A 21,573-nucleotide genomic window follows, 5' to 3' on the forward strand; every position below is an offset into this window, starting at 1 on the left:
GTCATGACATTGAGCATTCAAAACAAGAAATTTGAAAATATGAGCCATAAGTCAAATTATTATTATATATATATATATATATGAATGTTTTATGTTTGAAGTATTTTTCATAATAGGGGATGGAGGTACTTGGGTATGTCAAACTTATTTAAAAATTATACTTTTATATTTATAAAAAATCTGAAATTATGAGTCATGACAATGGTTTTTCAAAACAAGAACAGTGATAAAGTTTGCAAATGTAATGTATTCTTTTCAGTTTCAGATTTGCTATATGTTTGAAATAATAATACATGATAAATGCTTAGATGCATAACAAAGAAGGCAGACTTTAATCATGAACAAGAAGATCCTAAATCATATGACAGTGACATATTGCAAATGATAAACTTATGACTTGAACAGTGATAAAGTTTACTGTTAATGAGTATCAAAGTTTCAAACTGATTTGGTATTGAATTAAGTTTGATAAACAACAAGCTAATACAAAAATAAAAAAACCAAAAAAAAAATCAGAATTTTAATCAAGGTCCTTAGCTATGATGCTCTCCACCGAGTACCCAGTATGTGGGATACGTGTACCCGGTACTTGGGTACGTGGGTACAAGTACCAGGGGTGTGGGTACGAGTACCATGCAACCTTGATTTTTATGTTTTTACACATGTACTCTACTGTTTTGTTTCATTCTTCTATGACTCTATAACACATACTTATCTTTTTAAAATGAATAACTTGTATTCATATATTTTTGTTTTCATTTGTTTCCATTCTTCGAATGTGCTGTTTATTGAACTTGTTGTTGTCCGTAATATAATGGCATCCAGTTCTAGCTCCGTGGGCCAACATCACTACAAAACACACCCAAACTGTCTCCTTCAGAAATATGTTGACATGATACAGCAGATTAGGTGACGGGAGTTATGTTTGGATTTGAAGTAGGTGTGATGTTTGGTATTTATAATCACAAAATTGAGCAAACGGCAATGTGTGCTTGATTCTGAGACTAGGCATCAAAGCTTACCCAAGTAATGCTGTTGTACCCATTCCAAAAACCAAGCCATGGCAATAAAAACAAAATAAAGCAGAAGGCTGCAAATCAAACCATCTTTCTAAATCCCTAATAACCTAATTAAAACAAATTGTTACCAAAGAATTTTTGAAAGATATCAATATAAAGGAGGTTGATGTTCAGCAGTGTTGAAAAATTAGACAAAATTGAGAATCTTATTCAATAAGTGCTTAAACAACAGGCCCCTACAAATAACACTTCAGAGATTCTCAAGCCAGTCTAGCTAGATTGAGCACAAAAAATAAGGAATGGGCATCATAAGATTAAGAATTTAGGGGTATTAGAAATAGACTTGTTATCCCTCCTCACAAAGAGCAATTGAAGATTAAAAAACAACTACAAGAGAAGAATTTATTGGTAATCAACATTAACCACCACCTTAATGCTACTTATTCCACAATTAGGGCAGTTCCCTACCTTTGAATTTTCAAGGAGGTATGAGGCTTTGCCTCAGTCCGGCCAACTTCATTAGTTTTTAAAGGGAGATGAAGATCGGATCCAAAATTGTGGTTCAACATCACTTAAAAGGATATTTTCCCCATTTGTTTAGAAGTGGCAAGTGTGGGCTAGGTCCCTTGGAGATCTAACTAGCGTCAGCCAAAATTTAGCAAACACATTGACATCCTTAGTCCTTAAGATTGATGCTTTCTACAATTCAATCATTGTTTCATGAGCAAGCTAGATGGCTATATAAAAAATTCTATGGTTCCCAATCTTTCTAATAGATCATTTTCTATTGTATGTGTACTGTCTTAAAATGGAAGCACTTCATTTTGAGACCTTTTAGCCCTCCTTAGAGTGGTTTTGGTCTCTCTTTCTTCTCCTAATCATTCTCAAATTTCTAGGTCATCTCTCTTTTTCCAGCATGGCCCTTCAGGTGTTATTTTATCACGTTTTGGTCATATCTTTTGATGGTTTCCATATTTCCCAAATATTTTTGTACTTCCTCCGAGACCTCGGGGACCCCCTTGGGAATAGGTCAACCTCCTTGAGGGATTTAGGTCCTAGGGCCCAAAGTGTCTGAGGTTTCTCAATTGTTTTATTCCCTCCCCCCCCCCCCCATTCAGCCTGCGTTGTTTTTGATCCTGAAAACTAGTATATAAGGAGGCTTGGACTCTTCATTTTCATTCATCAATCAACATACACGCAATCCATCTACTATCAAGAGCAAACATATGCACATACATAAGACTTCAAGCAAGCATTTCCAAGCATTCATCAAGATCAAGCATTTCCTTCTCGCATCAAGCATTTACTTGCATCAAGCTCCGTCCTTCAAGGTGGTAATGGAGTTTGGCTTCTGAGGAGATCTATCACCCAAATCATTCATGTTCCTCCATTCTTCATCAAGTCACATCACAAGCATTCTCATTCATGAGGTTTTTGTTAGTTTGTGGTGATTGATCAGGGAAGTACTATACATACTTCATAATTCCTCGACAAGGCTATTTTATCGGCATTTTTGGGCCAACAAGTTGTAACTATTAACCCTAAAGCAACAAAAAAAACTTGTATAAAATGGCTTAGGGTTAGGGATTTCACAAGGTGTGATGCGATAATAGCTTCTTGTGGCAGTATTGAGCTATAAGGATTACGGATTGTAATCAAGTTGTAATCACTGGATAATAAAATATTGGACTCACTGTTGGTGGACGTAGCCTAGGGATTGGGTGAACCACATTAAATCTTTGTGTCTTGTGTTCTCTTTTGTATGCATTATTATTTTTTGATATTGGTTATATTTGCATTTGATTGTTACTTTTGTCTCTTTAAATCCTAATAGTTTTGACTTCTATAGTTTCCTTTTAGTTTCTTTGAGTCAAGGCTATTACATTTGCACACTTAACCACATATCAAATTCAATTGCATCTATAAAGTTAATTGTATTTCTTATTGATATATTTCAATCCTACTACATGCTAGCATTTCCTTTATCTTTATTTTTCATCTCCATTCAAGGTTGATTCCTCAATCTCGGGCTTGACCAAGGGAAGCCCTCGTCCAACAAAACAAATCCATTTTTTCTTGTGTACAGGAGCAGGATATTAAAATTGTGACTACAAATCCGAAAACTATTTTTGTCGAGACCTTTCTAGAGAACTTGGGTCAATTTTTCTATAATGCCTCGGGTTCATCACCCTGTAAAGCATCCAAACACTTTTCTTTAGGTTGACCTATTACTGAAGGTTTGAAATAACAGCGTTTTCTAGGTTTTCCAACTTGATTGCATATCCGCAATTGGAAGTACAATCACAGTTTCAGCTCCATGATTTTCAAAGCAAAAAGGCATCTTCAAGATAAATTCTTAATCCTTTCTTTTGTCTCTTAGCATAGACCTATTTCCATATTTTAGATGGGTTAATTGCATACATTTAGTGCCTAGATCTACCTTACTCTTGTCACTAAATCAATCGGTCCAATTTCACATTCACATTGCACATCTTAAAATTAATTAACATTGCATGAAAAAGGACATGCTTGCGTACTTCCTCGATATAATTTGGATTTAGCATTGTCATCCCTTCATCCTACTTGGGTTTTGCTAATCTAACTTAGGTTATATTGAGAGTTATGTTTGGAAGCCCCTCTTTATCTAGTCTTGGATGTTAGTGGCAAGTGAAAGTCTTATATTTACACACCTTATTAAGTGCTTCCATTTCACCACTAAACAATAAAAGGGAAAGCATTGGATCTTACTATCAAATTTATTCTAAATCAACCTCCCATGCCTCACAAAAAAATTGTTAAAGACTTCAATTTTTTTTCCTTATTGTCTCATTCTTCGTGGTTCTTTTGTTACTAGAATCAATCTATCGACCCTTCTTCTCAACTCTCTAATGATGACGATCACATTACCCTCTTTAAGATTTGTAATCCTACTTGGAATCCCAAAGAATTCTATCTACAGTTGAAAGCTATTAATGGTGAAGTACAAATCTCATTGAACTCCTATCTATCTTCAATAAAGGTTCAAAAGACAAGGATTTTCCCTCCAACACTATTAGCAAACCATCCATTCTCTTTGGGATGATCCATTAATTATGATGTCTTGCTAACAAGATCCTAGGCACCACTATTCTCAATGAGTGGTATGATTTTGAATATCTATGGCAATTCTTTGGCTCTAATGTTTATTGAAGTCCCTTTTGTTTCCCAGGAAAGCCTATCTCTCACCTTGACACCCAAAATAATAACTTAATTGATAAAGATGTATTATGCTTCCTCCTCCAGATCAAGTTTAACTCTGCCAAAGCTTATCTATTCCTACTCCTATCATTAGACTCACAAGCCTCCCTTCGCAACTTGTAGAGCAATCTACTTTAATTTAGGCTTATCATTGGAAACAACATCCTACAAGCTCTACTTCCACTTTTTCCTGTCCCAAATAAGCAGCCCAACCACCTAATGGATTCAAATTCCCTCATTCATGATCTGAGCACACTTCAATTTCCTTCTCGAGTTTCTCTCTTTATTTTTTTTACTAAGAGTTTTTATCCCTAGTCGGCAGTTTATGTGTAGTGTTTATAAATAAAAATATTGTTATCAAATTATTAATTAAGTATTAGTCAGCTTATGTAAATTGTCATTTGTTCCTGATGGGTAGTTGATTTGATAGATCATGGTGGTTAGTAGAACACTAGGCATTATTTATGGTACTCGTTTTGTTGTATCCGGAACCAGTTCTGATTTGTACACATCGTGGATGGTAATGAATGAGATATCTTTTTGCAAATACATTGTACTTGGTACTGTCATGTTTTGATGTTCTATGTTTTGTAAGCAATATTTTCATTTACTCTATAATAGTACCCTACAAGAGCAAACCCAATAATGAAGACTGCACTCTCCCAAGTTTTTCATTAATGATGTTTTCCCTCTTGGCAAGGTAAATTTTATTCTCACCCTTATGGAATTGGTTCTTAATAAGCATAAATCAAAATTCATACAAAAAGAATACAGGTGGATCTGAGGGACCATCATGGTTAGTAACTTTGGTATTGTCATGCATGCATCTTCCTTTGTTTGCTAGATCTTTATCACCAACCCTTCTACAAGCATTCTCTAGATGATACCATGAGTACTTGGCATGGTTTATCTGGAAGTTTATAGCTCTTCTTCAATAAATAATAAATATCTATCTAGAAATCAAGATCATTATGTTCAATTTTTGAGGTTAGCATTTTGGAAATCATCTTCTACAAGGGTTCACATTATTTGCTTAAGGTTGTTTCAATACTAGTTGTTACCTAAAAATTCTAAATGTTCATCAATAAATATCTTCCCTTTTACTCCAGCCAATTTTATTCTTAGTGAGGTAGGGAGCTACTTGTTGCAAGAAAGTTGCAAAGAGCTTTCTTGCAAGACTAAGCACAATTTTTTCCACCACCTTAATGCTCAACAATACCTATTCCATTTTCTCCTTCCCATATTCATGAAAGTTAGCCTGTTAACATGAATGTTGAGTATATACGAAAGGGGGAGATTGTTAGCATGTTGGGGAGACTGTTGAAGGGAGAGATTGTTTAGAGATGGTTGAGTGGAGAGATTGTTTAGAGATGGTTGAGTGGTTAGAACTTGGATTTATTGCTTATGTTTTGCATTCATGACTTGGTTTCTCATTGATGTCAACATATATGTAGTATAGTATGAGACAGACAAAGTTGTAGTACATTGCAGAGGCAAAATTGAACGGTAAGGTTTGGATATAGCCAGTTAAGTTATGTGGGCTTAGATTCATGTTTGTGGATGTGCTTAAATGCTACATCTGTGTTCTCTCAAGTTAGTATGAAGATTGGGATGGGTTATAGTTGATTTATTGAAGACTGGTTGCAGGCCAATGTACAGGATACAGTTTACTAGTAATTCAAGTGTATCTGTTAAGAAAGCTTAGATCGTGGATGAAGACATATTCATGATGCTATGTTCGTAATAGCATATGCTGAAGATCATTCTATGGAGGTCACTAAAGTGTAACATGTGATATGTTCACTAGCAACCAATTGTGCTATTGAGATTTATTTTGGAAGTTGTAAAGTGTATTGTAGCATGTGGAACTTAATTGTAATATCATATTGAGGTCCTATATTACTCATTGTATATTGGGAAAGCCCTCAAGGCCAACTCAACTAGTTTTTAGGACAAGGTATAAAGGAAAGGTTGTTTCCTTGGTTGTAAGTGTGGAATTGATCGTATTGTGTAAATGATGTTGAGGATGCGAATTTGATCATATCAGAGCAACAAATGATAACGAGATTGTGTTGAGAACCTCAAAGGAACTGTATTGGCAAAGAAGTTGTTGTATTGGCTAGTTCACTACTTGGGATATCTTATCCTAGAGATTTGTTTTGTGTAACAGTTTTGAAACAATTTGGACAATGGGTTCAGTTGTCTTTCCTTTGTAACTAATTGGGCTGGAATCTTTTAACAAGGATTCAACGTCTCCTAGTAGGGACTCATATGTACTAATTGTATTTAATTGGCTCCTAACAAGGTCATATCCTCTTACAAGGAATTGCTATATTAGTACATCATTTTGTGGGCACCATCCCCACTGGGTTTTCCTTTTGATCAAGGATTTCCCTAGTTAACAAAACATTGTCATTGTGTATGTTCTATCTCTTGGTATTGTTCTTATTATTGGTTATTGAAGTTGGATTAAGCATACAACCGATTCACCCATGCCCACCCCCCCCCCCCAAGTTGTAATGGTGGACTGTACTTTCTAACATAGCCCACTTTGCTCCAAAAAAGTTCTTTCCAAGACCAAAAAAATTAATTCTCTTAAGGCCTCAATGGTCTCAAAATTGGACAACCACAACTTTTGTAAGGCTCTTGGAATTGGCCATTACATTCTTAGACCTCTCCCGTGGAAATTGTTGCAAGGTCTTGAGGTAAAGGATATTGGTCATTCATTGGCGTGGAGTAATTTTTGCTCCATGAAAAGCTTGTTCAAAAAAAAAAATTTATAATCTCATTGTTTAGGCCCTCTATAATTCCCTTTAGGATATAATGAGGTGTTTGTTATTGTATGCTTCTACGTAGACCAACCTAGGCGGGGTACCCTTTATTTTTAAAGGTTTTTATTTGGTTTTGACCTTTTTATACCATTTTTTGTGATATTGTTTATTTATTTTGGCCAACCCATCTATTTGAGTTGTGACCCTTCCTAAGGACTCAAATGAAATCTCTATAGAGGGGTTCCAATCTTCCATTTGTAATCTATAGAGGAGTTTCAATCTTTCATTTGTAATCATTGTCAAGAACTATCACTCTTCTCTTTTATTTGTGAATTACTTTTTTGTTTGTGTTATTATCCTTTGTACTACTAAACTTTCAAGCTTTCAATAATTTTTCGGTAATTTGTAGCTCTTTTTAAATAGTTGTTTAACTTTTATCCATTCTAAAATCAAAATCACCACACGTTTTAGTTTTTAAACATTTTCGACATTGTCTTCTACAAGAGTCCAAATTTATATGCTTCAAGTTGTCTCAATACCAAATGTTACCAGAAACCTCTTGATGTTTATTACTATCTTCCCTTTAACTACAACCACCCACTTCCTCAAAAATGTTGCTTTACTCTTAGTGAGGAAGTAATGGTTTGAATAAATTTCCATTAAATTAAGCACATTTTTGCACTGCAATCATGCTCATGGATACCCATTACATTTTCTCTTTCCTATCTTCATAAAGGTTACTTTTGAGGACATGCGCACCTTGGTCAAAAAAATTATTTCCAAGACCAAGAAAATTGGTCCACTACAGCCATGGTCATCCTTAAATTGGACTACGATAAGTTTCCTAAGGCTCTTCAAATTGATCATGACATTGTTAGAACTCTCTCACAAAAATTGTTGCATAATCTTAAGTTGCATTGTTAATATAGTCATTAATGTCAAAAGTTTGAATGAAATTGTTACTGATGTTAAAGAGTACAGGTGAGCAAGGAATGATCTAAGGCAGCCAAATAAGGAGAAATAAGCACCAGATGAAGTCAATACACAACCAGTGCTTAGCAGGATTGGAACATGTTAGTGGTGCTCAAAGTCTTCGTATATACTAATTAGGGGGTATGTGCAGTCCCTTGGACAATGGAACAGGGAAGAGAGATAATGCAGGTTTTATATATATATAACCCAATAAAATAAGTAAGTGAATGGACATCTATTCAACAGACTGTGAGTATGGTTATAGTGTCAAATATTATAAAGTTTGAAAGTCCAAGCAGCGATCATATAACTGGCAATTTATAGCAGCGACTGTTGGCAGAAAATGTTAGATAAATGACATCTCTGTTTTGGCTTGGTCGGGAGTTCTTTTGAAAGGATATTATCGTATCATTATAAATTATTAAAAATTGATTTGAACCTAATGTTTGAAACTTTGAAGTGATGCAATCAATGTACAATTTGTAATGTTATGATAATTATGCAGCAAAGAAAAAAGTGACAATCTCACAGGGTGCTGTCAGTTTTAAGATATGATTTATACATTGTTTTCTACCAATTCATTGTAGGCCAATGAGTCAATGCTGGAGTTCTATACAGCAACGAAGGAGTCAATTCCCAGATTAAAACGACTGGAAAGAAAACCTGTAGAACAAACGCTAGCAGAGAACGGCATAGAAAACAGCTATATTTTAACAGCAATAAGCAATATCAAAGAATTGACACAAAGTCAATGGAAATGCAAATAGCAATCCTTATCATTGACAGATGTTGAAAGAGCAGAGGTTACTATAAATATTAAAAAATGAATCCCTAGAATCAGTGGTAATGAATAGAAAATTTAAACACAAAAGTTCATTGCCGTCAAAGAGAGTTCAAACAGAAAGGCACAAAAAGAGATATGATGTATGGATTCATTGAAGGGGATCGAAACATAGTAAATTGAAAGCATTGAACAAATCAAATTTAAAGTGCATGGTGACTTTAAATCTCAGTCTGTCAGAGTTTCCCACACCACAAAGTATGAAGTATGCAGATAGAATCAAAGGAATAGAAGGGTGTGGAGTTTCCTGTGCATAAGAGTATATGACAATCAGTCTGAGTGTCAAGACAGTGTATTCCAATAGTAGAGAACATTAGATATTATAACAGCGATCATTGGACAGTAATATTATGGACAAGTGATGAGATGAAATCACGATGGATACATCTGCAGATAAATTAATTGAAGGTATTGGGTAACAATGGAAGGAGCCATCAATTGAAATGAAAGATTATACATTAGTAAGTATCAGTATATAGACACCCTAAGATTCATTGCTTGAAAATCATACCTGATGAATTCTGATAGATATGTTGGAGATTCATTGATATAAGTATAGCAACATTTTATGTGCGTATTGACTAAAGTGTTTAAGCAGTGATAATGTGAGCAAGTAAAAGGAAGAACAGAGAAGAGCAGGAGTAGAGACATGTATAGCAACAGTTCCTGGAAGAGACATGCTTAGTGAAAATGAAAGACATTGAGGAGTCAACCATTGACGTAGGAGACATGAATATCATCTATGGCCTGAATATGTGTGTGATTACAATGCTACGGAAGTCTGCAGATGGTTTACAGCAGATGATGTGGCCCGATAAAATAAGACAAAGAAGGGTGTCAAACAATATATAAAGAGTCCACCCAACAGCGTATGAAGTAGATGAACAACGTATTTGGTGAGTTGGATGTATATGCAGTGATTCAACAACGTTAATCTGAAGAATTTTGTGATTTCTAATTTAAACAACAGCATACAAGGAAGCCATATCAAATGACTATCAAAGAATCAGAAGAGTCGTTAATAAGCAAGGATAGAATGTAACAGAATGATTGAATAATATCTGCAATGAATAGAAAGAAATGTCGTCGGGAGTCAACTAGAAATAACGAGTAGCCACCAAGAGTAATAAACTCATACAGATAGAAGCCAGCATTCAAATGGAGCGACCACATCAGATAGAAGTGATATGTATTTATGTACTGAAGCGAATGGACCCTACACAGTAACATTGAATTGTTGAAACAGCAGGGAAATATGTATTAGGCGCAGATTCAACATAAACACCGATGGTGGCAATGGTATTCAATACCTAATGAATCAAAGGCAAAAACTTTCATATTTACCATGATAAAAGAGTTAATTTTATGCCAACTTTGCCCCCCTCCCCTAAAATTCTATGGGCAATTGTGGGAGGGCGAATAGGCCTTATGTGCCTCTAATAATTAAGTTAAAGAAAAGATACGAAAGAGATTTATTAAATGAAAAGATACGTCTCTTTGTAAAGAGACATAATGTTTCCATTCAAAAGAATATAAATAAATAAAAAATAATGGAAAAACATAAGAAGAAGATAAGAATATATGTGAAGAGAGTAAAAAGCAGAGTGGTAGAGTATGCAAGAAAAATATGAAGAAAATATAAAAGATTATTGAGTAGAAAATGATGAGTTTATTGCAGATCAGAAAGAGATTAAAAAGGGATAATATAGGAAAGACATTTATGTAAGCAGAGAAATATATGCAGATATAGATTATAAAAAAAAGAGAATAAAAAGATGATTTAATTGTCCATCATTAATTGGGTAAGCAACATTGCAAAGGTGGACAAGTAGTTTGTGTGCAGTGGGTTGGTGCTCATGAAGACAAGCAAAGGAAGTTGGAGCTTCTAGTAGGTCAGTGCCTCCAAAGTGTGGGAGTTGGAGCTTCTAGTGAGTCGGTGCTCATGAAACATAGGGATTGGAGCCTCTAGTAGGTCAGAGCCTACAAGTCATTGTAAAAGAACAAGTCTATATAAAAGCATTTATTTGTCATGGTTTTCTCCCGCATTGGGTTTTAACGTAAATCTTGTGTTATTGTGTTCATATGGATAATTGTTGATTTCAGCATCAAAAGTTAATAAAGCAATTGTTTGGATAAAAAGTTATAAATTGGCAAATTTGTTATTATATTGATTCACCCACCCCACCCCCCCCCCCCCCCAAACTCAGTATAATCATGTGTTCTTCATGCATCATATAAGTTGTTATTGGTGTGTTGGGGAAACTTTCGCTCCTTACTAAGCTTTCTCAAAAAGAACAAACTGTAATCTCATTTTTTACTGACAAAGCCCCTCTAGAAGTCTGATTAAGTCTCCCTTATTGCATTTTGCTACTTAGATCGACCTAAATGGGCTACCCTTCACTTTTGAAATGTTTTTCTTTATTTTTATCCTTTTATATCACATTTTTCTTATGTTTTTTATATTTGGCCAACCTATCGATTTGGATTTTATGCTTTCATAAAGAGTTAAATGAAACCTATATTTAGGGGTTGCACAACCTCATTTGTATCATTGACTCGCTCCATTGATGAAGACCTAATGATTGAAACATCATCAAGGTTTATTAATACAAATATTTTCTTTGGAAAAGACCTACATCTCCTCTCTTTTGGTATTGCATTTATCTTGTTTTCTATTATTAAACATTGTACAGCTACACTGCTACACTTTCAAGTTTGCACTAATAGGCCCTCCTAGATCCCGTCTAAAAGTCCATTGACGTCTCTTATTGCATTTTGCCACCTTAATCACTCTATTAGGCTAAACATCCATGTATTAAGGATTTTTTTATATTTTTGTTTTTTATATTACACTTTTTGTGATATTTCTAGTTTAACTTGGAATGTCTATTTATTGCAACATTTCATGAGAACTTTAATGAAACCTATATATAGAAGTTCTACTCTCTCATTTGTGAAGGTTTTGCAAATGGGGTTGCAAGCAGAGTGGGTTTAGCCATGGAGGAAACTTCGTAGTTAAGTGTGCTCAAGCTGGAGTAGTACTGGGATGGGTGACCTCCCGGGAACTCCCAATGCTTCACCTCTGTGAGCATCACCTAGATCCAACGAGTGCTAAGTGTTCCATTTATTCTCATGAGATATTGATTCCTGTGAATCACTACTCATGAAACATGGGTCAATGAGTTTGACTCAAAACTACACAATTAAATCTTGATAGCAATGTCACAATTTGACTTGTTGTGGAAAATATCTCCTACGTATCAATTGATGAGCTTAAGAGGCTTTCTAATGAATGGTTCATAAGGCACAACACTTGGTGAAGGTTTTGCAAATGGGGTTGCAAGCAAAGTGGGTTTAACCATCAAGTAAACTTTGTAGTTAAGCGCACTCAAGCTGGAGTAGTACTAGGATGGGTGACCTCCCAGGAAGTCTTAGTGCTTCACCTCTATGAGCATCACCTAGATCCAATGAGTGCTAAGTGTTCCATTTATTCTCATCAGTTATGGATTCATGTGAATTGTTACTCATGAAACATGGGTCGATGAGTTTGACTCAAAACTACACAGTTAAATCCTAATAGCAATATCACAATTTGACTTGTTGTGGAAAATATCTCCTACTTATCAATATAATGGCTGTCGACCTCCAAAACCTTCTAGGGCAATTAAGTTTCTCAATATGAAAAAGATAATTAGAGTAGGGCAGATCTGATGGTGCATATAGCGGCTCTTGCTTGCAGAGTATTGTTCTAAAAATGCCCATGTGGCTGCAGCATATTATATTTCTCAATATTGCAATATTATTCCATTGAAGATAATAGAAAGCAAGTGTTTATGTTCTTGCACTTTGTTGTTCATTTCTCTATTGTGTTGTGTGTGTTTGTGTTATTAAAGAGAGTACCCTTCATCAAAGCCATTCAGATTTTCTTATAATAAATATTTCCTTTCACCAAAAGTAAAATTTCTCTGTTTTATTTTGTGCATTATATTTTAGTCTGTGTTATAAGCCTTTGTGCTACTAACAAACAATGAAGGGCTATTGTTGGTTCTCATGGTAATATTTCTTACATTCAAAATAGTGATTCTACTTTTCAAGGTCCTCTTTTACTTCAATCTATCAATGTTGAATTTGCAATTTCTTCTGTAAAAGAGTTTTTACAGTAAATTTATTAGCCATCTGAAGAAAGCCCAAAGTTCTTTCAAAAGCAGCAACCAATGTTTAACTATGAGAAACTGAAACAATCAACAGATATGGTTGTATGATTGAAAGAACTCCTAATGCGAAAACTAGTGCTAAAAGAGGACTTGGTGTCTCATCTTGGGTGTTAATTTCTGTTGTTTAAAATAGAATTTAATACACGATGTGTACAGAAACAAGGAATTGCAGCACACGTTAGTAGATGTCTGAGATCACTCGGCCTTAAAGACTGACTTATTTGGGTCAAGAGCAACATCCAAAATAATTTAGGCCAAAGTTGGCATCAACACAGAATATAAAGTTTCCGTTGTCTGAAAAAATTGTCGTAATATAATTGAAGGCTGAATTTAAGACCTTTCTAAAAATATAGTATATTTAAGTAGTGTTCTTTGTTTAAAGTAGTCCAGATTAATATGAATTTCAGATCTCAGTTTTGAGATTACCAGTTCAAGTTTTAGCTACACAATTTTCATTTTGATGGCAAATTCTAGGTGTTTCTATCATCTTTATTCTAACCAGGATCGTAATGAAACAGCAGCTACATATTGTCTTTTGTGATGCAAGATTTAATATTTCCAGATGCATTACCTTAGCTAATCTAGCTTCTTTTGATTGGCCTGTTGAGATGGCAGTTTTAAGTACTCCTTGTGCCTGCCAATCAATATCAAATGTCAAAAATTCAAAATGTATGTATAGTCTGTCAATTGTAATCTCAATAAAGAAAAATAACAAAAAACTATAAGTAAAACTAAAAACCTTAAAAAGCAACAAGTTAGTTCTCAGTTCAACCTCATCAAGCTGATCTTCTACTCCTATAACAGATAAAGGTGTTTCTTCCTTAGGCTGTTCATTCTGAATGGCAGGTTTTGGAGAGTCGTATTCCTGAGCGTTTTCCTCATTAAATTGCTTCCGACTTCTGTCTGACTCATTTCCTGATATAATACCAGTCCTGTCTGGAGTCTCCATTGATAGTTCATTCTTTGCAAGCAGCTCTACTTTCACAATGCCACTCTCCGCCGAGAAATTACATTCAACAGCCCCATGATCCAACTCTAGTGTTTCCAAAGAATCAATAATATTCACTGATAGTGAAGATGCATCAAATGTTTTTCCCTGCAAGTCGCCAGTTGTAGAGTTGGATACAGCTTCCATTTTATCCTCCTTAGTAGGATGATCTGATAGTCTATCATATTTCTGGTTATTATCATTAGGTGAGGAAAGTTTCACAAGTTCATTAACAGCTGATTCTGCTAGCTCTACATCCTGATTGATTTGAACTGGCTTATTGGTATCTGGTGACTTGACCAAACTATTTTCTTGAGATGGAGATGAGCCATCCCTATGGGGAATGCTTTTAGATTCTGGAAGTTGTGTTGTAACTTGCATGCTATCCTTTTGGAAACCATTGGCCTTAGCCAAAGGTTTAGCTCCAGAAGTCTTTTTAGATCTCTGTGAATCAGACAGTAACTTAGCTACGTTTGTATTTGAAACAACATATATAATCAAAAAATTAACCTGCGAATCAAGTCTAGTACCTTCCCTGCAGAATTTTGTGGCTCTGCCCTTCCAATCACATCTTGCTCAGATGCTTTTTGAACACAAAAAACACATACAGTAGATACAGAAATTCAAAGACTTGAGTAATATTTCTAATTACTAATTTAGATCAACATAAATTGGGAAATAACCCAATGCAGTCAAGATCTAAGACAATCAACTGTACCTAGAAACTGAAAGGTTTTATTTTAATAAAAGAATCTATAACATCAAATGAGACAATAAGAGAGGAAAATATGTAGAAAACAGGCAGAACCTGCTATCTGTGCTTCAATCTGCTGATCTGAAAGCTCCCCGACAACTTGTTTTGCTCTCCGATCAACTTCTTCAAACAAACCTGTTTGAGATGACTGGCTTCATAAATGACAATTAAAGAAATACAATTTGTCCTCTATTTATAACCACCAACTACTCTCGAAGAAACAAAATTCATGATATTCTCACAGGTCTAAGACATTAAAGGAAACCTTGTTCCAGAACTCAAATGTACTCGATGACTGCAATCAAAACGGATTCCCACAATAGACATCCTAAAGCAAAGAAGCCATTGCTAAATTTATATATAATCCAAATTGCTGACAACAAATTACTTTTCATGATACAAAATTCATTGGTCATCCAGCTGACAACGCACCAAACAGCAGAAACTTAGTGCAGCATGAAAGCAATGAACAGAAGCAAAGGAACATGTGAACAACAAACACAAATAATGCTGCAAAGTAGCTGAAACCTTTATTGTAAACAAGATTTGTTTACAATTCAAAAACTGTGCTGATTCATCAGAGGGGATACAAAACAGAGATATTTTTCACTCATATGCTAATTCCTTCAAATGTGATTTTTGGCAGAAAACAAAAACTCTAGAGATAGAAATTAAAATTATTTGCTCAAGAATTTGTAAAATTAGGAGGGTTGAAATCAGATTGATTGACAAAATGTATCAGTTCCTCCAAAAGATACCGTTGCCTGCACATATCTGCAGTAATTTTTTCGGGTTTGCTGCTCCAAAATAGTAAGTGCACTCAGTTGCACTATCATGGTGTTTGGCTCTGCATTCTGCCGCATTGAGAGTTATGAATTGCAGTTTGGAAGTATCCGGCAATAAAGTATTTGATTTAAATATTCTCCGACAGCCCTACTATTCTATAGGCAGTTATGATGTCAACGTCAAGCCTGTGTAGATAGGATTGAATCTCACCCAGCTGTTGGATTGAAAGCTTCGGAAGGGAGATATTAGATTAGCCACCTGATCCGGGCAAGGGTTTTAACTCCTTTTCTACCGGCGGATATAAACTGTATTGTGAGGGAAATAAAGCTACAGGTGTCATATTCCAAAGTTTTTAGGTGTCAAACTGTGATGTCATATTCCAAAATTTTTAGAGGCTGAACTTCAGCAGACAGAAAGCTAGAAATGACAGAGTGTTCACTGGGCTATGCTAGTCAACTGTGTTGATGTTCCAAATGATTGGGCCAGAAGATTGCAACATGTGCCAATTAGAGGTAATGTATGGATGTCCATTGCGGCCAGTAGAGTTCCTGTTGGGTAACGCATAGCATGTCCCCTCTCTAGAGTGACGTGGGCTTTAAGACCTGACCTATTACACATTAAGTGGAAGATTTATTCTTGAGGCCCAATTGGAGATATTGTAGTTGCATTCTAGGATGACTTGTAAATGTAATTATCGTTGTAATAATTACAATGATGACCAAAAACATGGTGACCAGCTTAGCGGTATTCAGAGGAGCAAGGTCAGGTGTCATGTGATTGCTGTCGTCGGTAAAATTGTGTATCAGCCAACAAGTCCCTTCGGGAAGGTTCTTTCTATGTAGCCGATGGGCCCTTCGGTAATTGTCATGGAACCGATAGACCCCTTCGAGAAGGTTCTTCGGAAAGTATTTATACACCCTTTTGGGTCATTGTAAATCATCATAAGCATAATGTAATATCTTTAACATATGCGAATAATAAAAGAAGTACTGTTGTTCTTGTCTATTATCCGTATGCGTTGATTTCTTTACCCAGTATGGTAAACATTTGGCGTCGTTGCCCGATGGACCTGGTACAAAGGCAGACGGACGAAGACTAATGCCGAATCAGTTGAATAAAAATAAGAATAAGTTGAAGGAAAAGGATGAAATACGCACAGCGCAGGAAAATTTAATTTTAGCACAACAGGCTGAACATAGATGGAGGTTTCAGTAGATTGCCAACGGACACCGTAGCACTGAAGAATTGTTGGAGGAGACTCGACAGTGGCTGGATTTGGTGGAAGAAGCAAGGGAGGAGTTTCTAAACCTACATACGCCGAGGGAAGAGAATGCAGACGGAAGGCAATTGACTAGCACGGCTCGGAGTGCCGAGGGAGCACGAGCGTGGAGTGAACTCTTCGTCCGAGATATACTTCCGGAATGGACAGCTTCAGTTGACGAAAACCCTTCTTCACCAAATAGCATGACTGTTGAAAATAGCGCGAGTGTACAAAGCAGCGTGGGTGTTCAAAACAGCACGAGTGTGCAGAACAACACGGGTGTACAGAACAGTGCGAGTGTGCAGAACAACGCGGGAGTGCAGAACAACACGAGAGTGCAAAACAGCGCAAATACACAACAAACCCCTCAACCTCAAATAGTGATGGCAGGACCAAAAGAAAAATTGCCAAAATTTGATGGTGATGAAGCAGCTGATTCAATCCAACATTGTAAAACATGCGAAACAATTTGGAGAGCAAATGGCATAACAGATACAAATCAATGGGTCCGGCAGTTTTTGGCCACCCTACAGGGTGTTGCAATTCATTGGTTTGCCGATGCAAATCCCTAGAAATTAACCACTTGGGACAACCTTAAGGAGTTTACTGTCGAATTTCAACTATTGCGCGACGACAACGAAATCGTAGCGAAGATATAAAATACAAAACAAGGGAAAAACGAAACAATTCGAGTCTATGCCAAGAAATTAAAAGACTTGATAATAAAATGGAGAATAAGCCAACTGATGGATTGCAGAAAAGATGGTTCATTGAAGGCCTACACCTGAAGTTGTGCAAGAAGATGAAGATCGTGCCGCCATCATCGTACACTGAAGCGTACAACCAGGCAATGAACTTGGAAAGTGAGTAGAAGACAAAAAAGAAGAAGAAGAGTAGCTTGTCTGATTCAAATGAAAACGCACCTTCAGAAGAAGAAAGCAGTGAGGACGAAAAGGACAGCAAGAAGGTCTGCGCCTTTCAAAAAGATATGATTCGGATGATGAAAGGATTCAAGAACATGCAAAAGGAGACCAAGGGAAATGAGCTATGGTGCACCGAATGCAAGAAAGACGGCCATACAAAGGGATCTTGTCCGAAGGAACAATTTTGCGAGATTTGCCAGATCATGGGACATTCCACAAAGGAATGCCCATTCAATCTAAAAACATGAGGTCCTCAGCAAGTGTTCCTGACACAGGAGGCTTTCGCGTCAAGAGGGAGCAGGAACACCAGTATAGAGGGTGCCACGTCGAGAGGATACAGAAATAATCGGCGAGGACAAAACAACAACAATAGCAACAACAATAATGGTAGCAAGAGCCGAATTCAGTACGATGCGAACGGCCGACCCATAGTTCAATGCCAAGAATGTAATTTGTGGGGTCACTTTGCCCCAGACTGTACAACGGAAAAGACACCGAAATTATTATGCAGATGGTGCAAACTCGGCGATCATGAAGATGCCAAGTGCCCAAAGTTGAAAGTAAATTTGATCACCACTGGGACCGACGAAGAAGAGGTTCTAGCCATCACACAGAAGCAAGTGAAAGTGTACCCCGATCCGACAGAAGAAAAGAAGCTACTAGAGGAAGCGTGGGCAAAGATCCAAAAAGCAACACAAGCAAAGAAAGCACACCTAAAGGACAATACTGGTACCTCCGCACGAAATTGTGCAAAACAGAACATTGTACGGCAAATATTACAAACCAAGGTATCTATCAAAATAAATGATTTGTTCCTCACTATGCCTCAACTTCGTACAGCACTCACGAACATAGCTCCAACTGCTAAGTTACCAACAAAACAAGGAAAGGAAAAAGAAGGTGGCGCAAGTATTGAAGACCCGATGCTGTTAGCCCTTTCATTCGGACGACATCCGGCAGTGGTTGAAATGGGAATTCTCGGGACTGTTTTGATGGATACGATTATGGACGGAGGATCCAATGTCAATGTGTTACCAAAGGATACCTGGAAGAGATTGGGACAGCCGACATTGTGGCCACCTACATTCCAGTTGTTGACTGCCAACCAACACGAAATCAAACCATTGGGAGTCCTAACAGCACAACCAGTAACGATTGGAACACAGCCATTCCTGCTTGATTTCGTCGTGATCTCGCTGAAGAGGAAAGGGTACGATGCCATTCTGGGCCGAAGGTGGCTGATACAACCTAGAGTTAAGCATGATTGGAAGAAAAATACTCTATCACTTGAAAGCAAGGGGCGGAAATACGTTATTGATTTACACACTCAAATGGTCAGGGAAGAAGCTCTATCATCAGATTCCGAAGAAGAGGATGAAGGGAGGCAACGTATGGAACCAAATTAGGAGGGAGTCCTACGATTGGAGGGAGACGACGATTTGGATTCAATGAACGGTCTCTACCACTGGCAGATAGAGGACTATCAACTGTTTCAGAGTTGCAACGTACTAACAATAGAGGAAGGACACAGCGCTAATGGATTTCCAAGAGAATTCACGAAGGTAAAAGAGGGGAATGCGTTGCTCGATGAAACACCCACCCATGCATTCACTGAAGGGGAGCCCATCAAATACAATGAAGCCACACTGCAAACAATGAATTTGGGAGATGAGGCCAAACCAAGGAACATATTGGTAGGAGATAACTAGGATCCAATATTGAAGGCAGCGGCATTCAAGATATTCTTGGAATACAAAGATGTGTTTTCATGGACATACAAGGATCTGAAGGGAGTACCGCCGGAGTTGTGTGTACACCACATCCCGTTGGTCGAAGGTGCAATTCTCGTATGAAAGCGACCCTACAGGATGACTAAGAACTACGCGGCATAGATTACAGAAGAGATCAATTGGATGCTGGAAGCCAGTATTATTTTCAAGGTGCAGACAAGTGAATGGGTGTCACCCATAGTAATCTCACTGAAGGACACCACCCAAATCCGGATATGTGTTGATTTCAAATGCCTGAATGCAACCACGATCAAGGACCCGTTTCCAATTCCATTTACAGACAGCATCTTGGAGGAGGTAGCCGAACACGAGATTTACTCATTCATGGATGGATTTTTTGGATAAAATCAAATTTCAATCGCAAAGGAGGATAAATTGAAGATGACATTTGTCGTAGAAGATGGAGTGTATGCATATAACCGGATGTCGTTCGGCATGTGCAATGCGCCTACTACATTCCAGTGTATCATATTGCACATCTTTGACAAATGTTCGTCGGGAACTTCAAGGCATTCCTGGATGATTGGTCGGTATTCAGCACCACAGACAAACATTTGGCAGCACTAGACGAATGTATAGAGAGATGCCGACGAGCACACCTAGCCTTGAATCCGAAGAAGTGCAGGTTTATGGTTCCACAGGGAAGGTTCCTCGGACACATAGTCTATAAGGAAGGATTGAAGATGGATCTGGACAAAGTAAGAGTCATATTGGAGATGCAGTCATCCACCCACGTAACGGAAGTAAAATCTTTCCTAGGACACATAGGTTACTACAAAAGGTTCATCAAAAATGTTGTCAAGGTATCATATCCGCTGGACAGGTTAACATGTAAGGGAGAATCATTCAGATGGGAGAAAGAACAAGATGAAACATTTGAAGGGCTCAAGCTACGATTGGCTACGACACTCATCTTGGCGTATCCGGATTGGAACAAAGAGTTTCATGTTCATGTCGACACGTCCAACTATGCAATTGGAGCAACCTTGGCGCAGACGGGTAGCAATGGGTTGGATCAGCCGATCTACTTTGCCAGTCAACTGCTATCAAAGGCCGAACAGAATTATAGTACGACCGAACAGGAAGCCTTGGGGATGGTCTACGTTGTACAGAAATTATGTCATTACTTGCTAGCGACACCTTTTGTGTTCTATGTTGACCATCAGGCCCTGCTATATATGATCAATAAACCTGTCATTCAGGGAAGAATCAGCCACTGGTTACTTCTATTGCAGGAGTTTACATTCAAGATCATTGTACAGCCTGGGAAGAAACATGTAAGCACAGATCATCTGTCACGCCTCAGAACAAGAGAACTAGCCGAAGGAGTGAACGACTTTCCTAATGCATAGTTGTTTCAGATTGCAGTACTGCTAAAATGGTACACGAGCATTGGAGAATACCTTTCAACAGGCCAATTCCCAAGTAAAATGCCACCGAATGAAAAGAGCAAATTGATAATCAGGAGTCGTACTTTCCAGTTGATCAACAGATTACTCTACAAGATGGGGTCTAATCACATTCTCCGACGGTGTGTGTTAGAAGAAGAAATACCACGGGTGTTAAAGGAAGCACATGAGGGTCCAGCAGGACACATGGGACATGATACAACAACACGAAAAATATTACTGGCATGATTGTGGTGGCCGATAGTGTACAACAATGCACGAGAATGGATCGTCAGGTGTGACACTTGCCAATGGGTCGAGAAGAAGCTAAAGAGAGACTTTATGCAGCTTAACCCCTCTCACGCCCAGGAACTCTTCGAACGATGGGGATTGGATTTCATCGGACCCTTGAAGGTGAGCAAGACGAGAAGGTGCCGATACATTGTTGTTGCCACGGAGTACCTGACCAAGTGGATAGAGACACGCGCACTACGAGATAACTCGACCGTTAGCACAACAAAATTTATTTATGAGCAAATTATTACCAGGTATGGCATTCCATTGCAGTTAACAAGTGATAGGAGTGAACATTTTGTAAACCATGTTATCCGACTGCTCACCACGGAATT

General features: G+C 37.4%; 1 protein-coding gene across 2 annotated transcripts in view; it reads right to left on the reverse strand.

The window, feature by feature from the left end:
* Nucleotides 1-21,573, reverse strand: part of LOC149550765 (golgin Putative 1) — a 79,040-nt gene that overhangs the window by 49,255 nt on the left and 8,212 nt on the right. For both annotated transcript variants that reach the window (XM_089786329.1, XM_089786328.1), the window contains exons 2-5: nt 14,851-14,931; nt 14,573-14,625; nt 13,827-14,486; nt 13,626-13,688 (exon numbers count right to left, since the gene is read on the reverse strand). In XM_089786329.1, the coding sequence (XP_089642455.1) occupies nt 13,626-13,688; nt 13,827-14,486; nt 14,573-14,625; nt 14,851-14,931 (857 nt within the window). The remainder of the gene's footprint in view (nt 1-13,625; nt 13,689-13,826; nt 14,487-14,572; nt 14,626-14,850; nt 14,932-21,573) is intronic.

This window comes from Cupressus sempervirens, chromosome 6, assembly GCF_028749045.1.
Source record: "Cupressus sempervirens isolate cs-2001-9-10 chromosome 6, ASM2874904v1, whole genome shotgun sequence".
NCBI lineage: Eukaryota > Viridiplantae > Streptophyta > Pinopsida > Cupressales > Cupressaceae > Cupressus > Cupressus sempervirens.